Source organism: Chiloscyllium plagiosum, chromosome 10 (genome assembly GCF_004010195.1).
Source record: "Chiloscyllium plagiosum isolate BGI_BamShark_2017 chromosome 10, ASM401019v2, whole genome shotgun sequence".
Classification (NCBI taxonomy): Eukaryota; Metazoa; Chordata; class Chondrichthyes; order Orectolobiformes; family Hemiscylliidae; genus Chiloscyllium; species Chiloscyllium plagiosum.
The window spans coordinates 85147527-85173695 of record NC_057719.1 but is presented as its reverse complement, the minus strand read 5'-3'; the positions used below and the strand labels follow the sequence as shown (position 1 = coordinate 85173695).

The window sequence follows — 26169 nt, the reverse complement described above, 5'->3', positions numbered from 1 at the left end:
AAGCAGCGTAGATGTCACCCAATGTTATTTTGGAGGTCAATACCAGTTTTATTTTAAGCATTATATTTTGCTCAGTCTTTCTTCAGAAGTGACTTAGCAGCGATGAGACTGAAAACAAAGGGAACCTTTATTAATGAAACAATACCAATTTGTTCTTGTTGACATTTGATCAATTATGTGTATGGTCCAGTATTGAAGGCAGCCATACTTCAGGAGATTAAATGAGTTTGCAAATGGTGAGTTGGCTGATGTGCTGTCACTCTTTTATTTTTGTCTCTCAGGGAAAGAAGAAGCAGAAGCTGGTCTTCGGGAAGACAATGCAAATGCAGAGTGCCACAAGTGGTATGTACTCATCTCACTGCACTGGGGGAAAAGAATATTCAGTGGCATTAGCGAGCTTTGAGAAGATTTATAGCTCAGGTTGAGGTTCTGGACATAAGTTTACTCGCTGAGCTGGAAGATTCATTTTCAGACGTTTCATCACCATACTAGGTAACATCATCAGTGAGCCTCCGGTGAAGCACTCGTGTTAGTGACCTGCCTTCTCTTTGTGTTTAGATTTTCTTGGGTTGGTGACATAATTTCCTGTTCTTTTTCTTAGCGGGTGGTGAATGGGGTCTAAGTCAATGTGTTTGTTGATAGAGTTCTGGTCAGAATGCCATGCTTCTAGGAATTCTCGTGTGTGTCTCTGTTTGGCTTGTCCTAGGGTGAATGTGTTGGCCCAGTCAAAGTGGTGTCCTTCCTCATCTGTGTGTGTAAGGATACCAGTGATAGTGGGTCATGTCCTTTTGTGGCTAGTTGATGTTCACGTATGCTGGTCGCTAGTTTTCTGCCTGTTTGTCTGATGTAGTGTTTGTTACAGTTCTTGCAAGGTATTTTGTAAATGGCATTAGTTTTGCTTGTTGTCATTGTAGGGTCTTTCAAGTTCATTAGCTGCTGTTTAGTGTGTTGGTCGGTTTGTGGGCTACCATAATGCCAAGAGGTCTGAGTCGTCTGGCAGTCATTTTTGAGATGTCTTTGATGCTGGGGAGAGTGGCTAGGGTTTCTGGATGTATTTTCTCTGCTTGTTTGTGTTTGTTGCTGAGAAATCGGCGGACTGTGTTCATTGGGTACCCATTCTTTTTTGAATACGCTGGACAAACAGGCAGAAACTAGCCACCAGGATACATGAACATCAAATAGCCACTAAAAGACATGACCCACTCTTACTAGTATCCTTACATGTGGATAAGGAAGGATATCACTTCGACTGGGACAACACATCCATCCTAGGACAAGCCAAACAGAGACATGCACGAGAATTCCTAGAAGCATGGTATTCCAGCCAGAACTCTATCAACACACTCATTGACTTTGACCCCGTTTACCACCCTTGGAGAAAAATAACCGGAAATGACATCATTACGGGTAATGGAGTCTCCAACCCAAGGAAACCTAAACACACAAATAGAAAGCATGTCACTAACACCAGTGGTTCACTGGGGGCTCACTGATGATGTTACGTAGTATGGTAACAAAACATCTGTAAAAGAACCTTCCAGTTCACTGAACAAACTTGCATCCATTTAATGGTGCTTCAACATTCATGGATCAAGCTCTAATATGTGGATCTGTGCTAATTTACAACACAGCTACATTTGTGCAGTTTTTGCAGAAGATCCAGTATAATCTATGGTTTAGATTTCATTCAGCACCACAGTTTCATGAAGTCACTTCCTGATGACAATGTGCCAGATTCCAATTCCTGTGTATAGCAAGTTTCTCTTATGGGCACGAACTGGTTGACAACAGTTGGTTTTCCTACTAGTTTATAGAGTATTTGCGTTGATTTATTGCAAGAGTTTTATTCAATACAACTATTAATTCTTTGGATAATTCAATTAATGGTTTCATCTAGCATAAATGTGTATTTTTGAAAAATTGATCTCCAGTAGGATAAGATGGTATAAATGATATACTCTTCATTCCTCCCTGTCTTATTCCATTTAATTAATTACAAAAGGAATACAAATATAGAAAGAAATACATCTTTGAGTCACTTTGTCACAGTTTTTAAAAAGCTGACATTTGGAACTAACAGCTGGAAAGATAAGTTCAGCTCAGACTCATTGCTGGTCATTCTCTGAAATGCTCTATAGAGACACTATTCATTTGTAAGACGCCAGCTCTGAATTATAAGCATTCTGTTTTTTTTAAAAAAACAAAATTACTGAGAATACACTGGGATACATACTGAAAGCTGTGACTATTTGTTTTCTATCAGTTACATATAATTATTTCATGGAATTTGGGCATTGTTGGCTAGAACTTGACAAGATGTCAGTGAGTTACCTCCTTGAACTGGTGCAGTTCTCGGGGACTAGGTACGTATACAGTACTGTTTAAAAAAGAGTTCCAGAATGTTGACCCAGAAACGGTGAGTAAACAGTGATATGGTTCCAAGTTTCAATGTTGCGTGGCGTGAAGGGTAATTGCAGGTGGTGGGATTCCCATGCATGGGTTTGAATGTGCTGTCGAAAGAACCTGGGCAAGTCATTGCAGTACATCTTGTGGATTTTGCACACTGCTGCCACTGCATGACAGCGAAGGAGTGACTGTTTAGGGTGATGCAGGAGTGGCCAGTCAAGTGGGCTGCTTTGTTCTGAATGTTGTCAGGTTTCTTGAGTTTTGTTGGAGTTGCGCCCATCCAGACAAGTGGAGTATATCCAAATCTGGGATACGTAGACTGGTGAGGACAAGGTTAAGTGGATTTTTGCCAATTGTTGATTCCCTCACAATCACAACTGTCTCTTTTAGGACTTGACCAGCTTGGTCTCGTGGTGCCACTGAGCCATTTTTGGTAATGATATTGAAGTCCCTGATCTTGAGAACATACTGTGCCCTGGACAGTGGTGTTCAACATGGAGAAACACTGGTTAGTCATCTGAAGAGGAGCAGTAGGTGGTAACTAGCAAGAAGTTTTCTTAGCTGTTTTTGACACATCATGAGATGTCATGGAGTCCAGAGTCAATGTTGAGCATCCCCAGGGTAACCCCACCGCTGTGCCACCACACTTGCGATGATGATGGGCCTGTAAGGTATAATATCATTTTATTGCTAGACTAAACTCCTTGATTAGTTTGTGGGGCAGCTCTCCAAATTTTCACACAAGCAACCAGATATTTCTGAGGAGGATCTTACAGGGTCAACAGGACTGGATTTGTCATTGTTATTTCATGCACCTTGGTCAAATTCATTAGACTGTGGCATGGTTTGATACCCTTGCATGGTTTGTTTGGCCATTTCAGTGGGCCTTTTAAGAGCCAAAGATTGTAGGATTCCAGTAAGTATGGCAGATTTCCTTCCCTAAAGTACTTTTGATTTTTGTGACATTTGACATGTTTTCATGGAGTTAGCGTTTAACTCCTAATTTTTTATGAATTCAAAGTTCTTAATCTGCTGTAGTTGGATTCAAACCCGTGTCCCTCAGATTACATTATCATTGCCACCCCCTCGGTCTATTTTATGAGATTTAAGATTTATCTACAACTGAACACAACTAATTCTGATTACCTGTACTTGCAATACTGTGTTTTGTGTCAGTCCAGTTTTCTGTTATATGTGCATATATATCAGAAAAGCAGTGCCATTTTCAATTCTTTAACTGTTCAATTTTGAATGTAGCTGAACATTTTATCTGAATTTCAGGTCCAATTTTTCTCATGGTTTGCCTTATTTAATTGACCTATGGCTTTTACTTTAATGACTACCACAATAGATATTGGAGGTTATCATACTTACCGGTGATTCCAATCTATATGTTTCATAATATTTTAATTGCATATGTTTTGTCATTCTTTTTCCAGTTTTGAAATTTGATTAGTTTTAAATCTTGTTTGTCAGTTCAAACGCAGAAAAAAGGGTTGTGGCAGAGAACATCGGACTTCATATATGATAGGAGTTAGAATGATTTGTTTGTTCATGTTTGATACTAAAATAAAAAGAACATGATGTTATCAGAGTCCAAGTTTATTGAAAAATTAAAAAAAACTATTTGGCAGAGTTGCTGCACACTTTATTGCTTACTCATTTCCCATCAATCCCCAAGTCTGCTGTTTGCTATTCTTGACCATGTTTGTTGGCAAGTGCAGTGATTTCTCCTCTGTGACTCTGTGCAGGTTATTTCCAGAATTAAAATTCAGATATATAGTTTGTTGCCAAGTTTTGTTCTGAGCAAAGGAGGTCAGTTCTCGAGCAAAAAGGAAGCAGCCTGCTGAAACTCACTTGGTTTACCAAAAACATAGCTATAATGCTTTTTGGCCACTTTTGTGATGTTGGGTATTGTACTGCAGTAATTTCTTTTTTGCCAACTTTTTAGACTCACTTTTCAGCTGTATGGGCTATTTCCCAATTTTTTTCATCAATTTTCATATTACCAGAAAAGTTTTTTTAATTGCTACATGCAACATACAAAAGGATTCAATTTTCATAGTGTTACAGCTGACCAAAACCAAGTTTGCCCATTAACTGTCCGATGATGGAAGCCTGCTATATTCTCTTTTGACCTTTTTACCTCGAACCTCCCTGGTCCTTTTTTTTTCCTAATCAGCCTGTTCAGTGATGTTATTACACACTGGAGCAGATGGAACTTGAACCAGGACTTGTTCAGCCCTATTGAGGTATCTTATCTTATACTTTTCACTTTTAACTTTTCTTGAATTCATTCATGGGCTGTTAGGTATCACTGACAAGAACAGCAGTCAATACCCATTTCAATTGCCCTTTAAAAGGTAGAAAGTCACTTTCTTAAACTATTGCGGTCTGTGTAGTGAAGGTACTTTGACCCATTTGGAAGAAATAAAATTATTCCAAGACTGGATAATGTGTGGCTTGGAGGAGCTCTTGAAAGTGGCTGTGTTCATCCTGCTTCTGCTCATCATCCTAGGTGGTAGAAGTTATAAGTTTTGGGGATGCTGCCGGAGAAACTTGAGTCAGTTTCTTAAGTGTATCTTGTTGGCATCACAAACTGCTGAGGTGTTGTGTGTCTTGAAGCAGGTGTTGAGAGAATGAACCCTACCGGTGGTGGGTGGATATCTGATCAAGCTTTGTTCTGTGCTGTGTTGTGTTTCTTGAATCATGTTGAAAACTGACCTATCCAGCCAAGTATTGGATATTCAAACCCGCACTCATAATATGTACACTGTAGGTATAGAAAGGTGTTTAGGAGTCAATAGATAAGTCACTCACAACCAGCCTGTAGTAATAGCCACGCTATTTACATGGTTGATCCAGTTAAATTCTGGTTAATGGTAACCGCCCCCCCAAAAAGCTGACAACAGGTAATTCCACACTAGTCATGCCATTGATTATAATGGGGGTTGGTTAGATTTACTTGTTTGAGATTTTCATTGCTTGACACTTGTATGGCATAGAAATTATTTATTTGCCCAAGCTTGGATATTGTCCAAGTCTCGATGCATGCATGGACTTCTTCATTGTCTGCAAAATTGTGAATAGAATTAACATACTAATCATCTTTTCAACTTCTTTTGGAGGGTAGGTCCAATGAACAGCTGAAGCTGTACCCTGAACATAGTCAACCGTGACCATCTTCCATTGTGCTAGATATAACTCCAGCCAGTGGAGAATATTTCTTGTGTTTTCTGTGACTTCAAATTATTAGACCTTGACATTCAATTAAATGCTCTCTAGATGTCAAGAGCAGTCACACACAACACTTTTTTTTGGAATCAGTTCTTTTGACAATTCTAAACCAAAGTTGGACTGCGTTCTGGAGCTAATTGGGTTTGACAGAACCCAAATTGAGCATCACTAAGCAGATTTTTGAGTGCACACTTCTTGATAGATTTGTCAATAACATAGTCCATTAATTCTGGTAGTTTGCTAGATTGCACTTGTCCTACTTCCCATTTACTTCATTGGGTAGTTGCCAGTGTGGTAACTGTACTGGAACAGCTTGGCTAAAAGCACTGCTAGTTCTGGGACACATGTCATCATTGCTACATTCTCTAGCCATGAGGTTGTCAAGACACACATCCTTTGCATCACACGAATTGAGGCATGCTGGATAAAGACTTGTACCACATCTTGGAGAAGTTGCAGATTGGTCAGCCATTAAATGCTTCTAAATGAAAATAGTTGCAACTGTTTCAGCCTCCTCTTTTTTACCCTGCTAGGTACTGTCATTGTGAACATTCCTATTCTGAGTCTCCTCCTCTGATCACCATAGATTATGGTATAGAAGTCAACTCAATGTTTAAGACCAGTCTGTTTTATTTTCTCAGCATCATAATTCATGTTTAGGCCTATACTCAGCTTATATGTCAGCCCCTCATTTTATCATCTAATAAAATCATGTTTAAGGTTACATATGTCTTGGGAGTTGGTCTGAATTTTTCAGCTTAAAAATCCATGTTTAGGATTAAACTCCTAAAAGGTTTGTCCATCGTTGGGAGTGAATAGATAATATGGGCTACAATTTTATGAAGATGTCTAGGAGTTAAAGCACATGCATGCAAAGCAGAATGTTGGTGCATGGCGACCAACAAACAGAAAATGGGTTCTCCTGTTTTGGGGGGGAGAAAAGATATATGAAGTTAGTTTTACATTAAAAGCATTAACATTTGCTAACTCATCAAATAACTGCAGCAGCGAAAGAATTCATTGTTTGAGAAAATGAAAATGAATATGCCCTAAAAAAGTAATGCAAGATCAAATGTGCCACGAAAACAGCTTCCATCCACTGGCCTCACCTTGAGAAGCATGTATTTGAAGTGTTTCAGAAGCATAATGCATACATTCACACGTAAGTGAGCCAAGTAAATTCCAGAATCCAGCAAGGGTTTTGGAGCAACAGTACTTGGTGTAACTGCTTTATGGTAGGAAACCAGTGTTAGGATAGAAGTTCAAAATTGTTTAGAGACTACGAAAACACCTCAGTGTCAAACTATCCAGTTTCCAGCGATTCTTCTTCAGAAAATCTGAATACCTATTACATCACTCATGCCAATGAGTTTATTCATGCCCAGTAACTGAAATTTGGAGTAGAAACATTCAAAAGCATTTCTAGTTAAAACCACAGGACATGAGAAGGCAAGGTTTATGGTGAAATGAGCTTCATTGACTGACAAAATTAATTTTCAAGCGTAAAACTATGCTGAAAATAAAGTTACCTGGAATACTTTTAGCAAGTAATAAATTTGCTCTTATTTTAACTCAAGAAAGGCTTGTGATGGGGTCTAATTTAAATAAAATTGACTAATTAGGTAGTAGTACAGCCTCATGCTGTAAAAATAATGTTTTGTGAGCAAACAAGAAAGCTGAACAGAGGACAGCCAGTTCACCCCTTCTCATCTTTATGTACCAGATAGCAGTTCAGAGAGACAGACTTTTGTTATTTCATGGAATTGGATGTGGGTAATGGGCAGGAAAGTGCGATTGGTGCAGAAGATTAACTGTGATGTGTTGAATAGCAGAGCAACTTTGGACCATATCGTCCATTCCTATTTTTATAAATGTAATTAAAGAGGCTCGTAAATAATAATTGGCAGGCTGTTTCCTTGCCCATATTTGAACTGAAGCTGTGCCACTTCATGGGCTTTTGAATCAATGTTGAAAATTCCGAGGTGCATTCTCTACCACTGTAGTCCTCTCCAATGGATTTGACCCATCAGTGATCCAGGAATTACCCAGGGATGGTGATTGGGAAGCCTGAACTATTAGTTGGAAGTTAGGATTCAGCAAATATGTCAGGATATTGCAGGAAAAGTCTGTGGGACAGCTCTCTCAATTTTGACACAAGTCTTCAGATGTGAGAGGAGCATTTGTAGGGTTGATTGGGCACAATGTGCCTTTGCTGTATTTTAATCCAATACCTCAGTTAACCCTGAATCATCTCTCTGGTGCAATTCTTACTGTGCTTCTTTGCAGCAATTGAATACAACAAAATGGCTTTCTGGGTCCTTTCAAAGAAGATACCATGATGGGTTGAATGACCTCCTGTGTCATAAACTTTGGTTCTAACCACAATATTGTGGATCTGAATTGTCTAGCATTTTTGTGGCTTCAAAACATGTACCCGCCTTGAGTATTTTCATATGCTAATTGACTGGCTGTGTATTTCCATCATTTTGAATTTATAATTTCAGATTCCGAGTGTTTGCAGTTTTTATTTATTTATACCAAGTTTTGGTTGTACTTTATTACTGTCACTAGGTGCCACCAGTGCACTATGTAAATATTTTGGCATCATCTGGTGTCAAGAATTGCTCACTACACCTACTGCATGCAATACCTGTTACCAGTAGATTGAAACTTTTCATTAACATTTTGTTCTGGCCTTCAGTAGAATTTTCAACTCTTGTGAATGCTAGATATGAGAAGAAAGGTAATCTCATTTCCTTTCATATAGATGTTTATCATGTTTCTTTCATTACACTGTTTCATTGCAAAGTCACATATTTGAGTTTGCATCCACTATGTTTAGCAACGGTGTAATTTTTGTTTGTGGTTGAGACTGATTTGTTTAGTGAGCAATTTAGTTGCTTTGTTAAATTATGAAAACAAGAACTTGGGGGGGTAGGGTTTTACTTACCTTCAACCTAATAACTGTTTTCATGCAATCAACAATCTCGCAAAGATATTGTCAATGCCATGTTATCTATTATGTCCACCTGAGAAGACAAATGGGGCTTCATTTTAATGTTCTACCTTATAGAGCATCTCTGACTGCGCAGCAATCTCCAAATCTTGCACTGTAGTATTAAAACTAGATGTGCTGAAGTTTCTTGAGGGACTTAAATCCATGGACGACTTACGCTTCACGCATTGGCATCGATACTGATTTACATGCAGTTTGGTTTTACAAAAGGCTGTATATGCAACTTTCCTGTAATATTCTGTAAATTATTTTCTGTTGCTAACATTGAAATTACATCATTAAAATACATTAAAACTCTCTTGTGACGTAGGTGAACAGTACAGATAACAATTAATAAGTTGAAAATATTTTTTCTACATAAGATTTGCATATCTTGCTGTGATTAAAATTTGGGTTTTGAATCAGCATGTCTTATTTCTGGTAGGCTATAGGCACTAAACTAAGAAAATCTTTCAGGATGGCTCAAACAGACGAGAGAAACTATCACAGCACTGCCGTTTAGATAGTGCTGTGCTGAGGCTGTGTCCAATGTTAATACTGGATTCAGAAATTCCTCAACACGTCTAGGATTAGAATGCTTTTAATGTGCAGTAAATCTCTTAGCCATTATAACTAGTTTCACATCACATCTACTCTAGAAATGGCAGTGGCTAGAGCAGAAAATGCTATTGATTGTTTGATTTTGCATTTTAATGTGCAACATCAGTCTCATGTATACTAATCTTTGAGTCTGTTTATTTGAAGTGAAGCTTTTAGTGTAGTGAATAGCACATTATATGTATCTGTTAATAAAGAAATATGTGATAATAGTACTATGCCAAAATGAGAACTGAGTTATTGCATTTTCTGGACTGCTACCCATATGTTCTCCTAATATGGTACAGAAGCCTAGTATAAAAACAAAAATTGCTCAAAAAATTCAATAGGTTTGGCAGCATCTATGGAGAGAAAGCAGAGTCAACATTTGAGGTTCAGTAACACTCCTTCAGAACAAAGTTTTAAAAATCACACAACACCAGGTTATAGTCCAACAGGTATAATTGGAAGCACACTAGCTTTCGGAGCGCCGCTCCTTCATGCACTATGCCATCAGGTGGTTATGGAGGGCACAATTGTCAGCACAGAATTTATAGCAAAAAAGTTTGCAGTATGATGTAACTGAAATTATACATTGAATAATACCTTTAATTGTTTGTTGAGGCTTTCATCTGTTAGAATACTATGATAGTTTCACTTCTTTCATGTGTAAATCACAAAACTTTTTTTTAAAAGTTGTATTCTCCGGTTAACTGTAACAATGGGTGTTAGCTAGACAATATGTTGAAGGTGTTAGCCTCCTGTGTTCTCCAAATCATTCTTCAGAACAGACCTATAAAGGATCTTTGGACCTGAAATGTTGACTTCACTTTCCTCTCCACAGATGCTGCCAGACCTATTGAGTTTCTTCAGCAGTTTGTTTCAGATTTTCAGCATCTGCAGTTTTGTTTTTATATATCCAGTATGCTTTTTCCTCTGCCAATTAATCAAAAGTTTTTGGAAGCTCCCTGGTAGGTATAGATAATTTCTCTGGTATAAAACAAGTCACAAAAAGATATTAGTATCAAATTAGTGTCAAAGTCTATACTGAATGATGATGGCCACAGTGAGAGTGTCTTTAAAAAGGTCAAGCTGTAAGAGGAGCTGCCAGGCACTCATTCCCGTTTATCTTGTTGGAAGTGATTTGTGCAGATGCAAAGTTTTCAAACTGATGCGTGGAATGGGGAATAGGAGGCATGTTTATCTGAGATACAAAGACACATGAATTGTGTTTCAAAGCTATAAAGTATTGGATAACACTGCAAACCACATCCTCATCAGCAAACTTTGGCTTCTACAACTGTATAACTGATGTCAGAGCAAGTTATGTTGCTCAATATTTGAAAGCTCAGCAATTGAAACATAAAGTTGTGGATGTTAATTCCTGAGGAACAAATAAAGCCAGTTGGAAGACAAATAAGAAATGTAATCCTATCTAATTGAACTAAGAATTCATCTTTACTGGGTATGGTGAAAATCATTGCCACAATATGGAGCATGCATCAGGCAGAAATCTGAAGGAGAGCACTGCATAAGTAGTTTAGGAATCTCTAATAAAGACATTGGGATGGCATAGTGCAGAACTGCTCTGGAATGGCTGCTAGGATCTGATATCCTGCCAGGATATCGGACTCGCGATGAAGAAATACTGGCTCAACCAGGCACTGGATGATTGCTGCCTGTGAAATGTCATACCCAAGCTTGCAACACTGCCATCAGACCATGAGATTTAAAGGGAGACAATTGGAACTGTGGAAAAAATATTAAGGTTGGTTCCTGTTCTGTCCTTGGATAACTTTGGTCCATACTTGGATTCATCTATAATCATTTCCTTTATTAGTCAGAGTATTGAGTACAGGAGTTGAGAGGTTATGTTGCGGCTGTACAGGACAATGGTTAGGTCACTGTTGGAATATTGCATGCAATTCTGGTCTCCTTCCAATCGGAAAGATGTTGTGAAACTTGAAAGGTTTTCACGCAGAGGGTGGTATGTGTATGGAATGAGCCGCCAGAGGATGTGGTGGAGGCTGGTACAATTGCAACATTTTAGAGGCAATTGGATGGGTATATGAATAGGAAGGGTTTGGAGGGATATGGGCCGGGTGCTGGCAGGTGGGACTAGATTTGTATGGGATATCTGGTCGGCATGGACGAGTTGAACCGAAGGGTCTGTTTCCATGCTGTACATCTCTATGACTCTATTAGGGTTACTATAATATTATAATTTATTTAAAGCTTCATGAATTCTAGTATCTGATGTTGTATCTCTTTTGGAGCTGCTTTACTTCAGTTTATTATTGCCAAAAAATTGTTTAATTATATGAATGTTATTTCGGAGTGAAAGTTAACTGCTGACAAACATATGCTAATCCTTAGAGTTTCATATGCAAACATGAATTCGGAACAGAATATTCCTGATGAAGGGCTTTTGCCCAAAATGTCGATATTCCTGCTCCTCGGATGCTGCCTGACCTGCTGTGCTTGTCCAGCACCACACCCTTGACTCTAATCTCCAGCATCTGAAATCCTCACTTTTGTCTAGTTGATTAAACTCCTTTGGTTTTCTCATCATTCAACAAGATCGCGATCTGTTGTGTTTGAAATTCTACATTCCCATTAACATCTGATAAACTTTGATTTCCTTGGTTATATAAAAATTTATCTGCCTCGGCCTTAAAGTTATTCCATGACCCTGCCTTCACTACCTGTGGTAAAGAGTTCCAAAGTCATGCAATCCACGGAGAAATAAATTGATTATATCTCTGTCCTAAAAGGGTGACCCCTAATTTTAAAACACTGCTCCCTGGATCTTGTCTTATTCATAAGAGGAAACATTAATTTCCAAATCCATTCCCATTCCGATCCTTTCTAGAATGTTCAAAATCTATCAAATTATCTATCTTCTAAACTGCAGGGAAAGCAAGCCCAGCCTGTCTAACCTTTCTTCATATGACCAATTCATTCCAGGTGTAAGTCTAGTAAACCTCCTCTGAACCCACTCTGATGTATTTGCATCCTTCCTTAAATAAGGAGACCAGACTTGTAAATAGTATTCTGATGTAGTCTCAGCAACTGCAGAACTGAAGCATAACATCACAATTCCTCTCAGCATTCCTTAGTTTTCTTAATTATTTGCTTGATTTGCATATTAAGCTTTTGTCATTTGTGCACCAGAACATCTACATTCCTCCGCACCCAGAATTCTGCAATCATTCTTCATTTAGATAATAATGTGCTTTTTTACACTTCTTTCCAAAGTGAACAATTTTGCATTTTTCCATAGTAGAGTCCACCTGCTAGATTTTTGTCAAGTCAGTCAATCTATCTATATGAGTCTGCAACTTCCTCAAGTCGTCTTCATGACATAAAGATTGTGTATGAAATATTTGTTTTCTGAAAATTTAGTTACTTTACATCTTTGCTCTGCTCATCTAAGTCATTGATATAAATTGGAAAAACCTGAAGCCCCAAAACAGGCCCCTGCAAGACTGAACCATCATATCTTGGCAATCAAAAATATCCATTTCTGCATATTCTGTTTTCGTACAGCCAGCCAATCTTCCATCCATTCGTCCTTATCGATTACTACCCACACTTCATGCTCATATTTTGCACAATAAGTTTTTATGTGACACTTTGTCAAATTCTTTCTGAGAATCCAAATGCAGTACATTAGCAGGCTCTTCCTTACCCTCAACACGTCACTCCTACAAAGAACTCCAATAAATTGGTTTAATGTGTTTTCCCGTTCACAAATCCATGCTAAATTTTTTGATTACCTTGAATATTTGAGTCCCAGCTATAACCACCTCAATGATGAACTCCTAATATCTTCCCAGTGGCAGCTATCAAGCTAACTAGGTTTTAGTTTTCTGTTTTCTGCTTGCTACCCTCCTTGAATAGAAGGTTTACATTTGCTACTTTCCATTTTCATTAAAACTTTTCCAGAATGAAGAAGTTTTGAAAAATTAACATCAATGTATTTAGTACCTCATAGCCACCTTTTTAAAAAGAATTTAGCACATCTTTCATCAAGGGACTTGTCACCTTGTAATCAATTTATTCAATCTCTGTAATTTCACTGAGTTCACCCCTACCACTTGATGTTTTATAGCTTTTTAAAAAAATATTCTCATAGCAAAGACAGAGCAAAATATCGTTCATTTCATCTGTCACTGCCTTATTATCTACTATTAACTCCCCACTCTCAATCATTTTATTTTTTTAAGATGCCTGTTCATCTATTTTAAACATTTCTATCTGGTTTTGTCTCATACTTTTAACTTCTTTTGCCTGATTAACCTTTTACTCATTCTTTGGCATTTTTTATATACTGACCTTCCATTTATTTATTTTTGTGCAGTTATTTGTTTAGTCTTAATGCAATGCTTTCTTTAACTTCTCTCATTAACCAGAGGATTCAAAGTATTCTGAAATGACTCCTTCAATGTCTACCTCTGCTTCTCCATCTCCTAGCCTAATAAACCCATTTCACTTCAGCTTGCTCAGCTTTGATGCACGTAAATACCTTGATTTAAGTTTAGAGCATTCACTTGCAAACTGCACGTAACATTTAGTAATTTCATAGTCACTGCTGCCTAAATGTACCTTAAGCTCATGAATTAATCTTATCTCATTATGCGGTACCAAGTCTTACATAACTTGCTATTTGGTGAGTTCTAGAAACCAAGAAACTATCACACAAGCATTCTATGAATTTATTATCCAGACTATTTTTGCCACTATGGTTTTTCCAGTTTAAAAGTGGATTAAAATCATCCATGATTATTGCTGTCCCTTTATTACAAGGTTCTAATGTTTCTTTTTGCATACTTTGTCCAACATTATAGGTACTGTAGATAACTCATACTAGCAATTTACTTCATCTACTAATCCTCATCTACAACCAAACTGATTCTACATTCTGATCACTTGAATCAAGGTCATCTGGAACAATTGCACCAGTGCTGTCCCTTAACCTTTACTAAGCTTCTTATTCTGTTTTAATATTATCTACTGTTTAACATTCATAACCTAATCCTTGTCATCCTACAATCATAGAGGAGAAAGTGGTCTGCAGATGCTGGAGATCACAGCTGAAAATGTGTTGCTGGAAAAGCGCAGCAGGTCAGGCAGCATCCAGGGAACAGGAGAATCGACGTTTCGGGCATAAGCCCTTCTTCAGGAATGAGGAACGTTTGTCCAGCAGGCTAAGATAAAAGGTAGGGAGGAGGGACTTGGGGGAGGGGCGTCAGAAATGTGATAGGTGGAAAGAGGTCAAGGTGAGGATGATAGGTCAGACTGGGGTGGGGGCGGAGAGGTCGGGAAGAAGATTGCAGGTTAGGAAGGCGTCAGAACACATCCAATAGAGGAACTGAGAGAATGAAAGAGAGATTTTACAGGACTGGCAAGATGGCAATAGGGTAGGACACTCCAGCTGGAGGTCCACCTGTTCTGTTTCTCTTTTGGAATTTCTTTTTCAAACTTTTAAACTCTTAAACTTAGCCAGAGAAGAATGGGGGAGCGAGTCCCAGACCAGAGGCCAGCACGGTGAGGAGAGGTCCTTGCAGACTGGAGGCGAAGCCTCGAGTTTTGAAGCCCAGCATGGTTTGGACACTTGGCCCAGTGCAGTGTGGAGGTTAGATGCTGGCATGGACTATGGTGAAGTATACTGTATTTCAAGTACATTTTAAAAACTTTTTATTATGCCAGATTTTTATTTATTATTCTTTTATACCAAATATTTAAGTATCTTATATGTAAGACAGTGCCGTAAGCACTCATTCAAGGCAAGTGACAATAAAGCAAATTCAATTCCATTACAGGAAATGGGATGTGAGGATGTCTACTCAAGGGGAGCCGATGAGATTGTAATGGATTTGGTGACCAGTCTATCCCTAGAAATGGAAACAGAGATGTCAAGGAATGGAAGGCAGGAATCAGAGATGGATCAGGTGAAGTTGAGAGCAGAGTGAAAATTGGAAGCAAAATTTATAAAGTTGTCCAATTCCAGACAAGAGAAGGAAGCAGCACTGATAATGTCATTGATATACCTGAGAAAGAGTTGTGGATGGAGGCCAGAACAGGACTGGAACAAGGAATGTTCCATGTACTCATAGGAAGGATGTGATTGCACTCGAGAGATTGTAGAAGTGATTGACCAGGATGTTGACTGGGCCGGAGTTCTAGCTCAGCTGCGAACAGAGACTTGTTTTCCTTCGACCTAAGAAGGCTGAGGGGAGGCTGTACAAAGATCTGAGGGCCATCTACAGGGTGCATAGGGCTGATTCCTGAAGGGCTTATGATTGAAACGTCGATTCTCCTGCTTCTCGGATGCTGCCTGATCGGCTGTGCTTTTCCCACACCACACTCTCGAGTGTGCATAGCCCATCAAGTATATTCCACGTTTCAATGTAATCATGATTTGTGTGATAACTTTCAAAGAAACTAACACAGACACGATGGGCCGAGTGAACCAGCATTGAAGGGCAAGTCTAACCTATCACATTTCCGACACCCCTCCCCCAAGTCCCTCCTCCCTACCTTTTATCTTAGCCTGCTGGACAAACTTTCCTCATTCCTGAAGAAGGGCTTATGCCCGAAACGTCGATTCTCCTGTTCCCTGGATGCTGCCTGACCTGCTGCGCTTTTCCAGCAACACATTTTCAGCATCCTACAATCATATCTGTGTACTGGCTGTGGATCATATTCACTTGAATGTCTATTATCAGTTCATTTACTTTATAAATGCCATGCATTAAGCTTCGACTTTGTAACATCTAGCCATGACTTTTGGAGTATGCTTAGGTCTTCTTTTACCCCTGCCCCTTCCTGCATTCTCTGACCTTCGTTTCCTTTATTAATATATTGATTCCAGCCTTGAATCTATCCTTTAATTTGCTGCATCCACCCAAGCTTGATCATTCATACCTTTTTAAAAGAAAAATTAGTCTGAAGCCCTCTACTTGCCTAGTTTTGCAAATTACTATAATGCCAGTCTCAATATTTGATTCAGATGTCGACCATCCATACAGTGTAGATCCCACTTCCTCCAGTAATAGTGCCATTATCGCATAAATTTGGACACACGTTCAAATTTGAGCCACACATTCACATCTCTAATCGTAGTTGCACTAAATTTTATTTGTTTTCGTGTGGATGAGACATTCACATAGTGTGCATGTGAAAATTGGAAAATAATGTTCTCGCATATTTGTGGAGAAAATATAACTGTGAGGATAATGCTGGAACTGGTTAAAGAAATTTAGTTTTTCTGACTGCTCAGAAAGAAACTGAACCTAATTCCTTTGCTCATTGATAGGCAACACCTCTGGGATGTTTTAAATAGTGGCTTACTGAGAGACTCTGAATTGCCACAATGTATATTTCCTTTTAAAAGGAATAATTTATTATGTAAAGCTCATGTTTCAACCTCGCCTGTTTAACTAGAATGCTGCCCTGGGGAGATTTTATGCTAGAACAGAAGCTCAGCAATGACGTTACATAAACTGAAATCGTGGAACCTAGATACTTTAAACAAAAAAGTCAGAAGTAGTTGAGAAATTTTCAAGAAACGAGCCTAAGTAATAAGATACGTTATTCTATTATGCAGCCTATCGTTTATTTGTGAAACTGAGTTTACTCTTCTTCATTCATGAAGTTCCAAAACAATGCAACAGCATAAAAAACAGTAATTGCTGCTCCTGGAATTAGAGGAAATCACATCCAGCACCAAAAATACCTCAGAAAAAGGAGCAGCTGTTACAGCCAGAAATTTTTCCCGTCCTCCATCGTGGATTTCCTTTTACTATTTGTCTATAAAGAGCTCAAGAAACAATGGTGGAAAAAGAAACAGAAGAGATAATATAAACTATTATCACCACACAAAATAGATTCACCTAAGAAATATGGAGGTTATGCTTCAGTTTGATTTAGAGTAGATTCCCTACAGTATGAGAACAGGCCCTTTGGCCCAAGTCCACACCAACCGTCTGAAGAGCAAACCAACCACACCCATTCCTCTACCCTGTATTTACCCCTAACGAATGCACCTACACTGTGGGCAATTTAGCATGACCAATTCATCTAACCTGCATTCCTTTGGACTGTGGGAGGAAACCGGACCACCCAGAGTAAACCCACGCAGACACAAGGAGAATGTGCAAACTCCACACCGACAGTTACCCGAGGCAGGAATTGAACCTGGGTCCCTGGTGCTGTGAGGCAGCAGTGCTAACCACTGAGCCACCGTGCTGCCCCTATGTTGTCGTGGAGGACTTCCTATCCACCATCATGTAATTCCAGCAAAAGAACACTTGCTTCTGTCGTTCTAGAGCAAGAAGAAACTAGAACTTTTGGACTGCAAAATCCCATGGAGTGGTTTTAGGATCATTTGGCAATCAGATTGGTTGATCCTTCTCTCTGGATTCAAATATTTAGCTGCTTTCAGTTTTTCATCTATTTCTCATTCCACCAGTCCAATTCAATTTTTAACAACAGCCATGCTAATTGATTTCCTCCACCACTACACTACATATCCAGCTTTAATGCAGTTTCAATCTTGCTGTGCACATTTTCTTAACGTTTACAGATTTAAATAAATGATCTGAGAGAGAACAATGATTGACAGCTTTTGAAGGAAAGTAGGTAGGCAATTGAAATCTTGGTGTTAGGAAAAAAAAAATTCAAGCTTTCCAGTCTTGAAAAGAATCAACAAAAAATGATCTCTTGAAGATGTACAAATCAGCAATCACTGGGAGTATTATTACAATGTGAATTATGATATAGGAAAGGAAGGCATACTAAAATTACTAGAAGTAAACCTACCTAATGCATGGCATGGCAGATCCAGTTTTAAAATCAAAGTGTAGTTGAGAGTCAAATTGTTTATAGAACCATTTCAACAGATGAGTTAGCTATCTCTAGGTTCTGCCAATATTGAGGCAAAGAAAGGTGGGCAAACAGGTTTAGGTTCCGAGGAGTGGAAAGTGTTGACACTAAACAGAGTATAAGAAAAAAAAATCTGGAATTAAGAGTCTACTGATGATCGTGAAACGATTGTCAATTGTCAGAAAAGCACATCTCGTTCACTAATATCCCTGCCATTCTGACCTGATCTGATCTAATGTGACTCTTAGACCCACAGCAATGTGGTTGACTCAGTTGCCCTCTGAAATGCCCAAGCAAGCTATTCTTTTGTATCAATCACTACAAAGTCTCAAAGAAATGAAACCAGATGGATCAACTAGCGTCAACCTAGGCATGGGAAAAAACCATAGCAGAAACAGCTCTCTTCACCTGCAAAATCCTCCTTTCTAACATCTAGGGGCTAGTGTTGTGTCACAAACTAATCAAGTAACAGCCTGACATAGTCATACTCATGGAATTATACCGTATAGACCATGTCCCAGACACCATCATCAACATCCCTGGATATGTCCTGTCCCACTGGTAGGACAGAGGTGGCAGCATAGTGGTATATAGTTGGAAGGGAGTTGCCCTGATAGTCCTCAACATTGACTCCAGCCCTCAGGAAGTCTCATGGATTCAGGTTAAATGTGAGCAAGGAAACCTCCGGCTGAATGTCGTGTACTGTATTCCCTGTGCTGATGACTCGGTACTCCTCCATGTTGAACAGCACTTAGAGGAAGCACTGAGGATGGTAAGGGCCTAAAATGTACACTGGGTGGGGGACTTCAATTTCCACCACCAACAGCAGCTTGGCAGCAGCACTGGATGGGTCTTAAAAGATATAACTGCTAGACTGAGTCTGTAGCAGGTGGTGAAGGAACCAACAGAAGGAAAATTGTACTTAACTTCATCCTTACCAATCTGCCAGTTGCAGATGCATCTGACCATGACAGTATTGGTAAAAGTTAACCATCACACAGTTCTTGTGGAGATGAAGTCCTGCCTTCACGTTGAGAATAACCTTCATCATGATGTGTGGCACTATCACCATGCTAAATGGGACATACTTTGAACAGAAAAAACAACTTAAGACTGGGCATCTATGAGCTGCTGTGGGCCATCAGCAGCAGCATAATTTTACTCAAGCACAATCTGTAACCTCTTGGCCCAGCATATCCCCTACTCAACCATTACCATCAAGCCAGGATATCAATCCTGGTTCAATGAAGAGTGAAGGATGGTATGCCAGGAGCTTCATCAGGCATATCTGAAAATGAGATGTCAATCTGGTGAAGCTACCAATCAGTACTACTTGCATACGAAATAGCAAAAGCACCAAGTGATAGACAGAGCTACGCAATCCCACAACCAACGGATCAGATCCAAGCTCTGCAGTCCTGCCACACCCAATCGTGAGTGACCGTGGACGATTAAACGACTCACTGGAGGAGATGGTTCCACAAATATCCTCAACCTCCTTGATGGAAGAACATGGCACATCAGTGCAAGAGATTGCTGCGAAAGCTATGTTCAGTGTGAAATGTCCATCTCTGCCTCCTCCAATGGTCCCCAGCAATAAAGATACCAGTCTTCAAACAATTTAGTTCACTCCACGTGACATCAAGAAACAGTTGGCGACACTGAATACTGCAAAGGCTATGGACCCTGACAACATTCCGGCAGTAGTACTGAAGGCCTGCGCTCCAGAGCTAGCTGCTCCACTACCCAAACTCTTCAACCTAATTACGACACTGGCATCTACCTGCCAGTGTGGAAAATTGCTCAGGTATGTCCTATACATTAAAAGTAGGACAAATCAAACCCAGCCAATTACCACCCCAATAATTTACTCTCATTCTTCAGTAAAGTGATGGAAAGTGTCATCAATAGTGCAATCAAATAGCATCTGCTCGGCAATAATCTGCTCAGTGATGCCCAATTTAGGTTCCACAAAAGCCACTCCACTCCTCCATTGCAGCCTTGATTCAAACATGAACAAAAGAGCTGAATTCCAGATGTGACGTGAGAGTAACAGCAGTTGACATCAAGACTGTATTCGACTAAGTGTGGCATCAAGGAGCACCAACAAACCTGGAGTCATTGAATATCAGGGGGCAAACTCTCTGGTCGTTGGAGTCATACCTAATGTGTAGGAAGATTAGGCTACACTTCCTACAGTGTGGAAACAGGCCCTTCAGCCCAACAAATCCACACTGACCCTGCTATTAGTAACTCACCCAGACTCATTTCCCTCTGACTAATGCACCTAACACTATGGGGCAATTTAGCATGGCCAATTCACCTGACTTGCACGTCTTTGGACTGTGGGAGGAAACCGGAACACTCCGAGAAAACCCGCATAGACACGGGGAGAATGTGCAAACTCCACACAGTCACCCAAGGCTGGAATCGAACCTGGATCACTGGCGCAGTGAGGCAGCAGTGCTAACCACTGTGCCACCGTGCCACCCACAACCAAGGTGGTCACGGTTGCTGGAGGTCAATCATCTCACGCCAGGACATTTCTGCAGGTGTTCTCAGGGTAGTGTCCTAGGTCCAACCATCTTCAGCTGCTTCGTCAATGACCTTCCCTCCATCATAAGGTTAGAAGTGGAGATATCCGCTGATGATTGCACAATGTTCAACACCAATTGTCACTCCTCAGATACAGAAGCAGCCTAAGTCCAAATACAACATGATCTGGACAAAGTCCAGTCTTCAGCTGGCAAATAGCAAGTAACATTCATGCCAAACAAATGCCAGGTAAATAGACTGGCTACAAGAGCAGGTCAGAGGCTAGGAATACTGTGGCAAGTGACTCATCCCCTGACTCCCCACAGCATATTCATCATCTACAAGGTATAAGTCAGGAGTGTGATGGAATACTCACCACTTAGCCTGTGAGTGTAGCTCCAACAACACTGAAGAAGCTTGACACCATCCAGGACAAAGCAGCCCTCTTGATGAGCACTACATATACTTCCTCCACTACCGATGTTTAGTAGCAGCAATGTATACTATCAACAAGGTCCACTGCAGAAATTCATCGAAGGTCCTCAGAAAGCACCTTCTAAACCTATGACCACTTCCATTTAGAAGGACAAATGCAACAGAAACATGGGACACTACCACCTTCAGGTTCCTCTCCAAGTCACGCACCATCCTGACTTGGAAATATATTGTTGTTCCTTCACTGTCTCTGGGTCAGAATCCTGGAAATCCCTACCTAATGACATTGTGGATCAACCCACAGAAGGGTTAGCCAATAATGAGATGTTATTGTATGCAAATAGGGCCTTCACTGGTTCTCATCTGAATTGTTAAAACTTTGAGGGCATAATAGGGCTTTTTTTCCCTCTATTAATGATCTCACTTTTCCATTCCTGGTATGTCTACTGAATGTTCTCACCATTGTTCATCATTCAGACACTGGGAAAATTCCACCTTCTGTTTCTCTATTCACAGTACCAAAGTGAAAAATGTCACACTGCCCAATGGGGAGTGTGCCATCGCCATCTGCCATCGCTTATTTAATCTGTGTATCTCTTTGCAACCTTTATGTACTGACAGGTTACAATCCTGCATTGCTTTGAATCAGCATCAAACTTTAATACATATGTCTTTGTTTCTTAATCCACGTTGTTGTAAATAGCTGAGGCCCCAGAACTGAACCTTACAGTGTTCTACTGGTCACAACCGATCGATTTAAAAATACCCTACATATCACCAGTCTGCTCCCTGTCAGTTAACCAATCCTCCATCTATGTTCATGGATGACATCCTGCTGTGAAATGTCTTAATATACTAAGAACCTTCTAAATTAAAGCAAATTGTTTATCTTGTTATGTTACCGTTGATTTTCACCACTTTAAGTTTAAGTCACAGCAGGACGTTGATGAGTTTCCTTTTTATTCATTCATGGGATCTGGGTTTCTCTGGCTCGGCCAGCATTCATTGACCTAATTGCCCCAGAGGGCAGTTAAGAGTCAACAACATTGCTGTTGGTCTGGATTTACATTGTAGGCCAGACCAGGTAAGAATGGTAGTTTCCTTCCCTAACGGGCACCAGCAAACCAGATGATTTTTCCAATTTATTGACAGTGGATTCATGGTCATCATTAGACTCTTAATTCCAGATCCTTCTTTGAATTCATATTCCACCATCTGCTGTAGTGGAATTTGAACTAGGGTCCGCAGAACATTAGCTGAGTTTCTGGATCAATAGTCTAGCGATAATAAGAGTCGACCATTGCCTCTCCAAGAGCTTTTTTTTTTTGACCCTTTATCATACTTTTCACAGTAAACTTGAAATGTCACTTTTCTGAAATAAAATAAGCAAGAAGCTTAACCTGGAAAAGAAACTTTCCATTTCTACCTTTTGAATTGGCTCCTGTTTATGAGGTTAGCATCATGCAGGTATTACCAAACTTACTGCTTGTATTTCATATCCCTATCACCCTCAATGTCATGCTCTCCACACACCCAAAATCAGCACGACTGGGCTTCAGAAAACTTGAATCTACAAGATCATAGTGTATGAAAAAATAGTTGTTCTGTTATAATTACTTTATGTATTTTACCTATGAGGTGGAAGGGTTATCATAGTCTTCCAGTTCCAAAGTGCAACCTTTTAAGTGTAAATGCATGACTGTTTAGATTTTTTTTACTGTTGCTTCATAACTGTAACTTCTAACTTAAGTATGAAATCAAGACTTTCCTTAATTATGATGAGTTGTAACTCCAGATGCACTTGAGTTTGGACTGATTCATTGGGATCCTGTTATTTCTCTTTCTTTTGTGCCCCACGTTTCCCAGTAATAAGTTGACCATAAAATTGTTGGACATATCTGTGCAGTTCCAATGCTGATTGTTTCATGGAATCATAGAATGATTCATCACAGAAGGAAGCCAATCTTTCATCAGTTGCAGCTTGAAAGAGCTATTTAATTAACCCCTCTCTTTCACCTTTGTTACAGCCTTTCTTTTCTTCCCTTCAAAATATATATTCTATCCTCTGAAAGTTATTGTTGAATGTGTTTCTACCTCATTCCAAGCAATGCGCACCGTGTTATTATAGCTTACTGTACTGAATTCAATCCTGTTTATTTTGCAAGTTATCTTAAATCTGTGACTTATGAAACTAAACATTTGGCCATTGGAAATATTTTCTCCTTATTTTGTCAGAAATTTTAATGATTTTGAACACCTATATTAAATTTAACCGTAACCTTCTCTTTCTGAGAACAGCTAAAGCTTCTCTAGTCTCTCCACATAATTGAAGTTCCTCATCCCTGTTATTATCTGGTGAATTTCACTTGCAGTTTGTCCAAGACCATGACATTCTTCCTAAAGTGTGATTCCAGAACTGGACACAATATGTCAGCTGGAACTTGACAAGTAATTTGTAACGAACTTAATGTTAACCATTTAACAATGGACAAAATAGGTTCGAGTAGACAACAATCATTTGTATTATTATAGAGAAAAATTGCATAGCAAATCGATTATTTTAATTGATTATTTCCCTTTTTGATTTCAGAATTACAAAACATTCCTACTGTGAATGCACAGTGGTGTAAAGGTTTTCTCCAGTTACAGCAGACTTCAACTGAGTAAGGTTTATTCCTGGATTCAGAATAGGGACTCTCCCTACCCCGCAATAATTCGGCATTTCATTGATCTATCAGGCATTCCCTTAGCTCCCGATAGCTTTACTTAAGTACTAGAATTGAATAAATTCTGATGTGAAAAGCCTCTATTATTTCTGTATGTTTCTTTACTCGAATTGTCTGTGAATGGATGAGTATTAGTTGACTTGTTGACTTTCCTTTTATTATAAAAGGGAAGTTGCACATAGTAAGTATAAGGTCCAGTTGATCCACAACAACTAAATATCCTAAAGGTAGAACGTCAGCCTCGCTGTATTTGGTTAATGGAACTATAGCTGAACTGTCAGTAACTCAAATTGGTTGTTTAAAAAATTAAAACAATTACAATTGGTCTGTCTCTAGAATCATTACTAAAAGTTAAAATGCAACCTTCCAAACAATGTGAAAGGTCAAATATGTAGATTGAATCAGAACACTGCTTCCTTAGCTGGCTTTGTCTGAGGACAGTAAACTTCCTTCAGTTGGTATGTATCTTGTCTCTGAAGGAACCTTATGAATGACATAAATAGTACACAGATGGTTTTTGTGTAATCTCAAAGTTCAGCATGTGAATTTAACAGGCTGGGATCTAATAATGCTTCTGTAGGACCTTTTTACACTTTAAAATTGAACTTGGGAGATGCAATGGATAATACATTAAAACTGGATTTTCACCTTCACTTCTGAGTGGCAACCTGAGAAAATGGATCGTAACTTTTGATTAGAATCCACCCTATATTCCTCCCACTGAAATCATCTGGGACCTATAAAGTTTTGGTCATCTGTTCCACCCAAATTGTTAAGATGAAAATTTATCTTAACTGTCTTAGCAATGATGGTGAGTTAGATTAGAATTTCAAAGATGTCTTGCTTTGCAGAAGTAAGAAATATATTGTCCTGACAATATGTGACAACCATGTGCTTAAATTAGGGCATTATTGCTCTCTGTTTGCTTCCCATCCTGAAAAGTTAGCGTATCAAGAATCACAAAGTTCTTAGAATCCACAATTGAATTAAATATTCAAACACATGTGGGATAATAAAAATTAAGTTACCAGCACAATTCTACTTTGCAGAATGACCTTGCATCATGTCTCTCTGTGCTCCCTATGTCAGGGGTCTGTGGGAATATAATTTCAAAAGTTGGCAAGCAGCAAAACATTTTGCAAAAGATTTAAGAAGGTGATTAGCAATATGTGGCAGACAAAGACAATTCATAATGGAGTATTATGATATTTATGCATTTCATGAGAAATAAATGTAAATGCACTGTGGAATGTACGATGAATAGAGCTGCAAATGTGTGGTCTATTGAGAGAAAATGAGAGAGTGATAAGTATGTTTGAGACCGTTAAGTAATTTCTAAGTGCTTTGTTAGTGTTGATTAATCAGAATGATGCCAGAAGATTCAAGATGGTGGCTGTCTAGGAGGATTGCTTTAGCTGGGTTCCGCATTTCAACATCAGCAGGACAGAGCTAGAACCCATCCCGTGTATGGAATGAGCTGCCAGAGGAAGTGGTGGAGACTGGTACAATTGCAACATTTAAAAAGCATTTGGATGGATATATGAATAGGAAGGGTTTGGAGGGATATGGGCCAGCTGCTGGCAGGTGGGACTAGATTGGGTTGAGATATCTGGTCGGCATGGATGGGTTGGATCGAAGAGTCTGTTTCCATTGCTGTACATCTCTGTGACTCTAAAAAACAGAATGATTCCAAGTAGATTAGATTACATTAGATTCCCTACAGTATGGAAACAGGCCCTTCGGCCACCAATACATGAGAAACTGCACACAGTTATAACAAAGATGCTGAGATAATTATAATATAAATAAAATCAGGAAGTGCTGAAATTCCATAAGGTCAAGGAGCAAAAATTAGGCTATTCGACCCATTGAGACTGCTTCACCATTCAATCATGGCTGATAGGTTTTTCAATCCCATTTTCCTGCTTTTTCCCCATAACTCTTGATCCCCTTGGCAATCAAGAACATATCTCCCTCTCTTGTAAATATGCTTAATGGCCTGACCTCTACAGCCTTCGGTGGCAATCAATTCCATAGATTCACCACTCTCTGACTAAAGAAGTTTCTCCTTATCTCCATTCTAAAGGGTCTTCCCTTTACTCTAAGACTGTGCCCGCGGGTCCTCATCTCTCCTGCCAATGGAAAAGTCTTCCTAATGTCCACTCTATCCAAGGCATTCAGTATTTTGAGAGTTTTAATCAGATCCCCCCCTCATCCTTCTAAATTCCATCAAGTATAGTCCCAGAGTCCTCAAACATTTCTCATATTTTTAAGCCTTTCATTCCTGGGATCATTCTTGTGAACAGAATTTCCTCAGCAGGTTTTGTCTCGCCCCTTTTTCAGGTGGTG

The 26169-nt window shown here is 39.3% G+C and overlaps 1 protein-coding gene across 3 annotated transcripts in view; it reads left to right on the top strand.

Annotated features, from left to right (window-relative positions):
- The window catches only part of LOC122553844 (regulator of microtubule dynamics protein 3-like), a 266228-nt gene that overhangs the window by 52229 nt on the left and 187830 nt on the right, over positions 1–26169 (top strand). For all 3 annotated transcript variants that reach the window (XM_043698253.1, XM_043698251.1, XM_043698252.1), the window contains exon 6: positions 282–342. In XM_043698253.1, coding sequence (XP_043554188.1) covers positions 282–342 — 61 coding nt within the window. The remainder of the gene's footprint in view (positions 1–281; positions 343–26169) is intronic.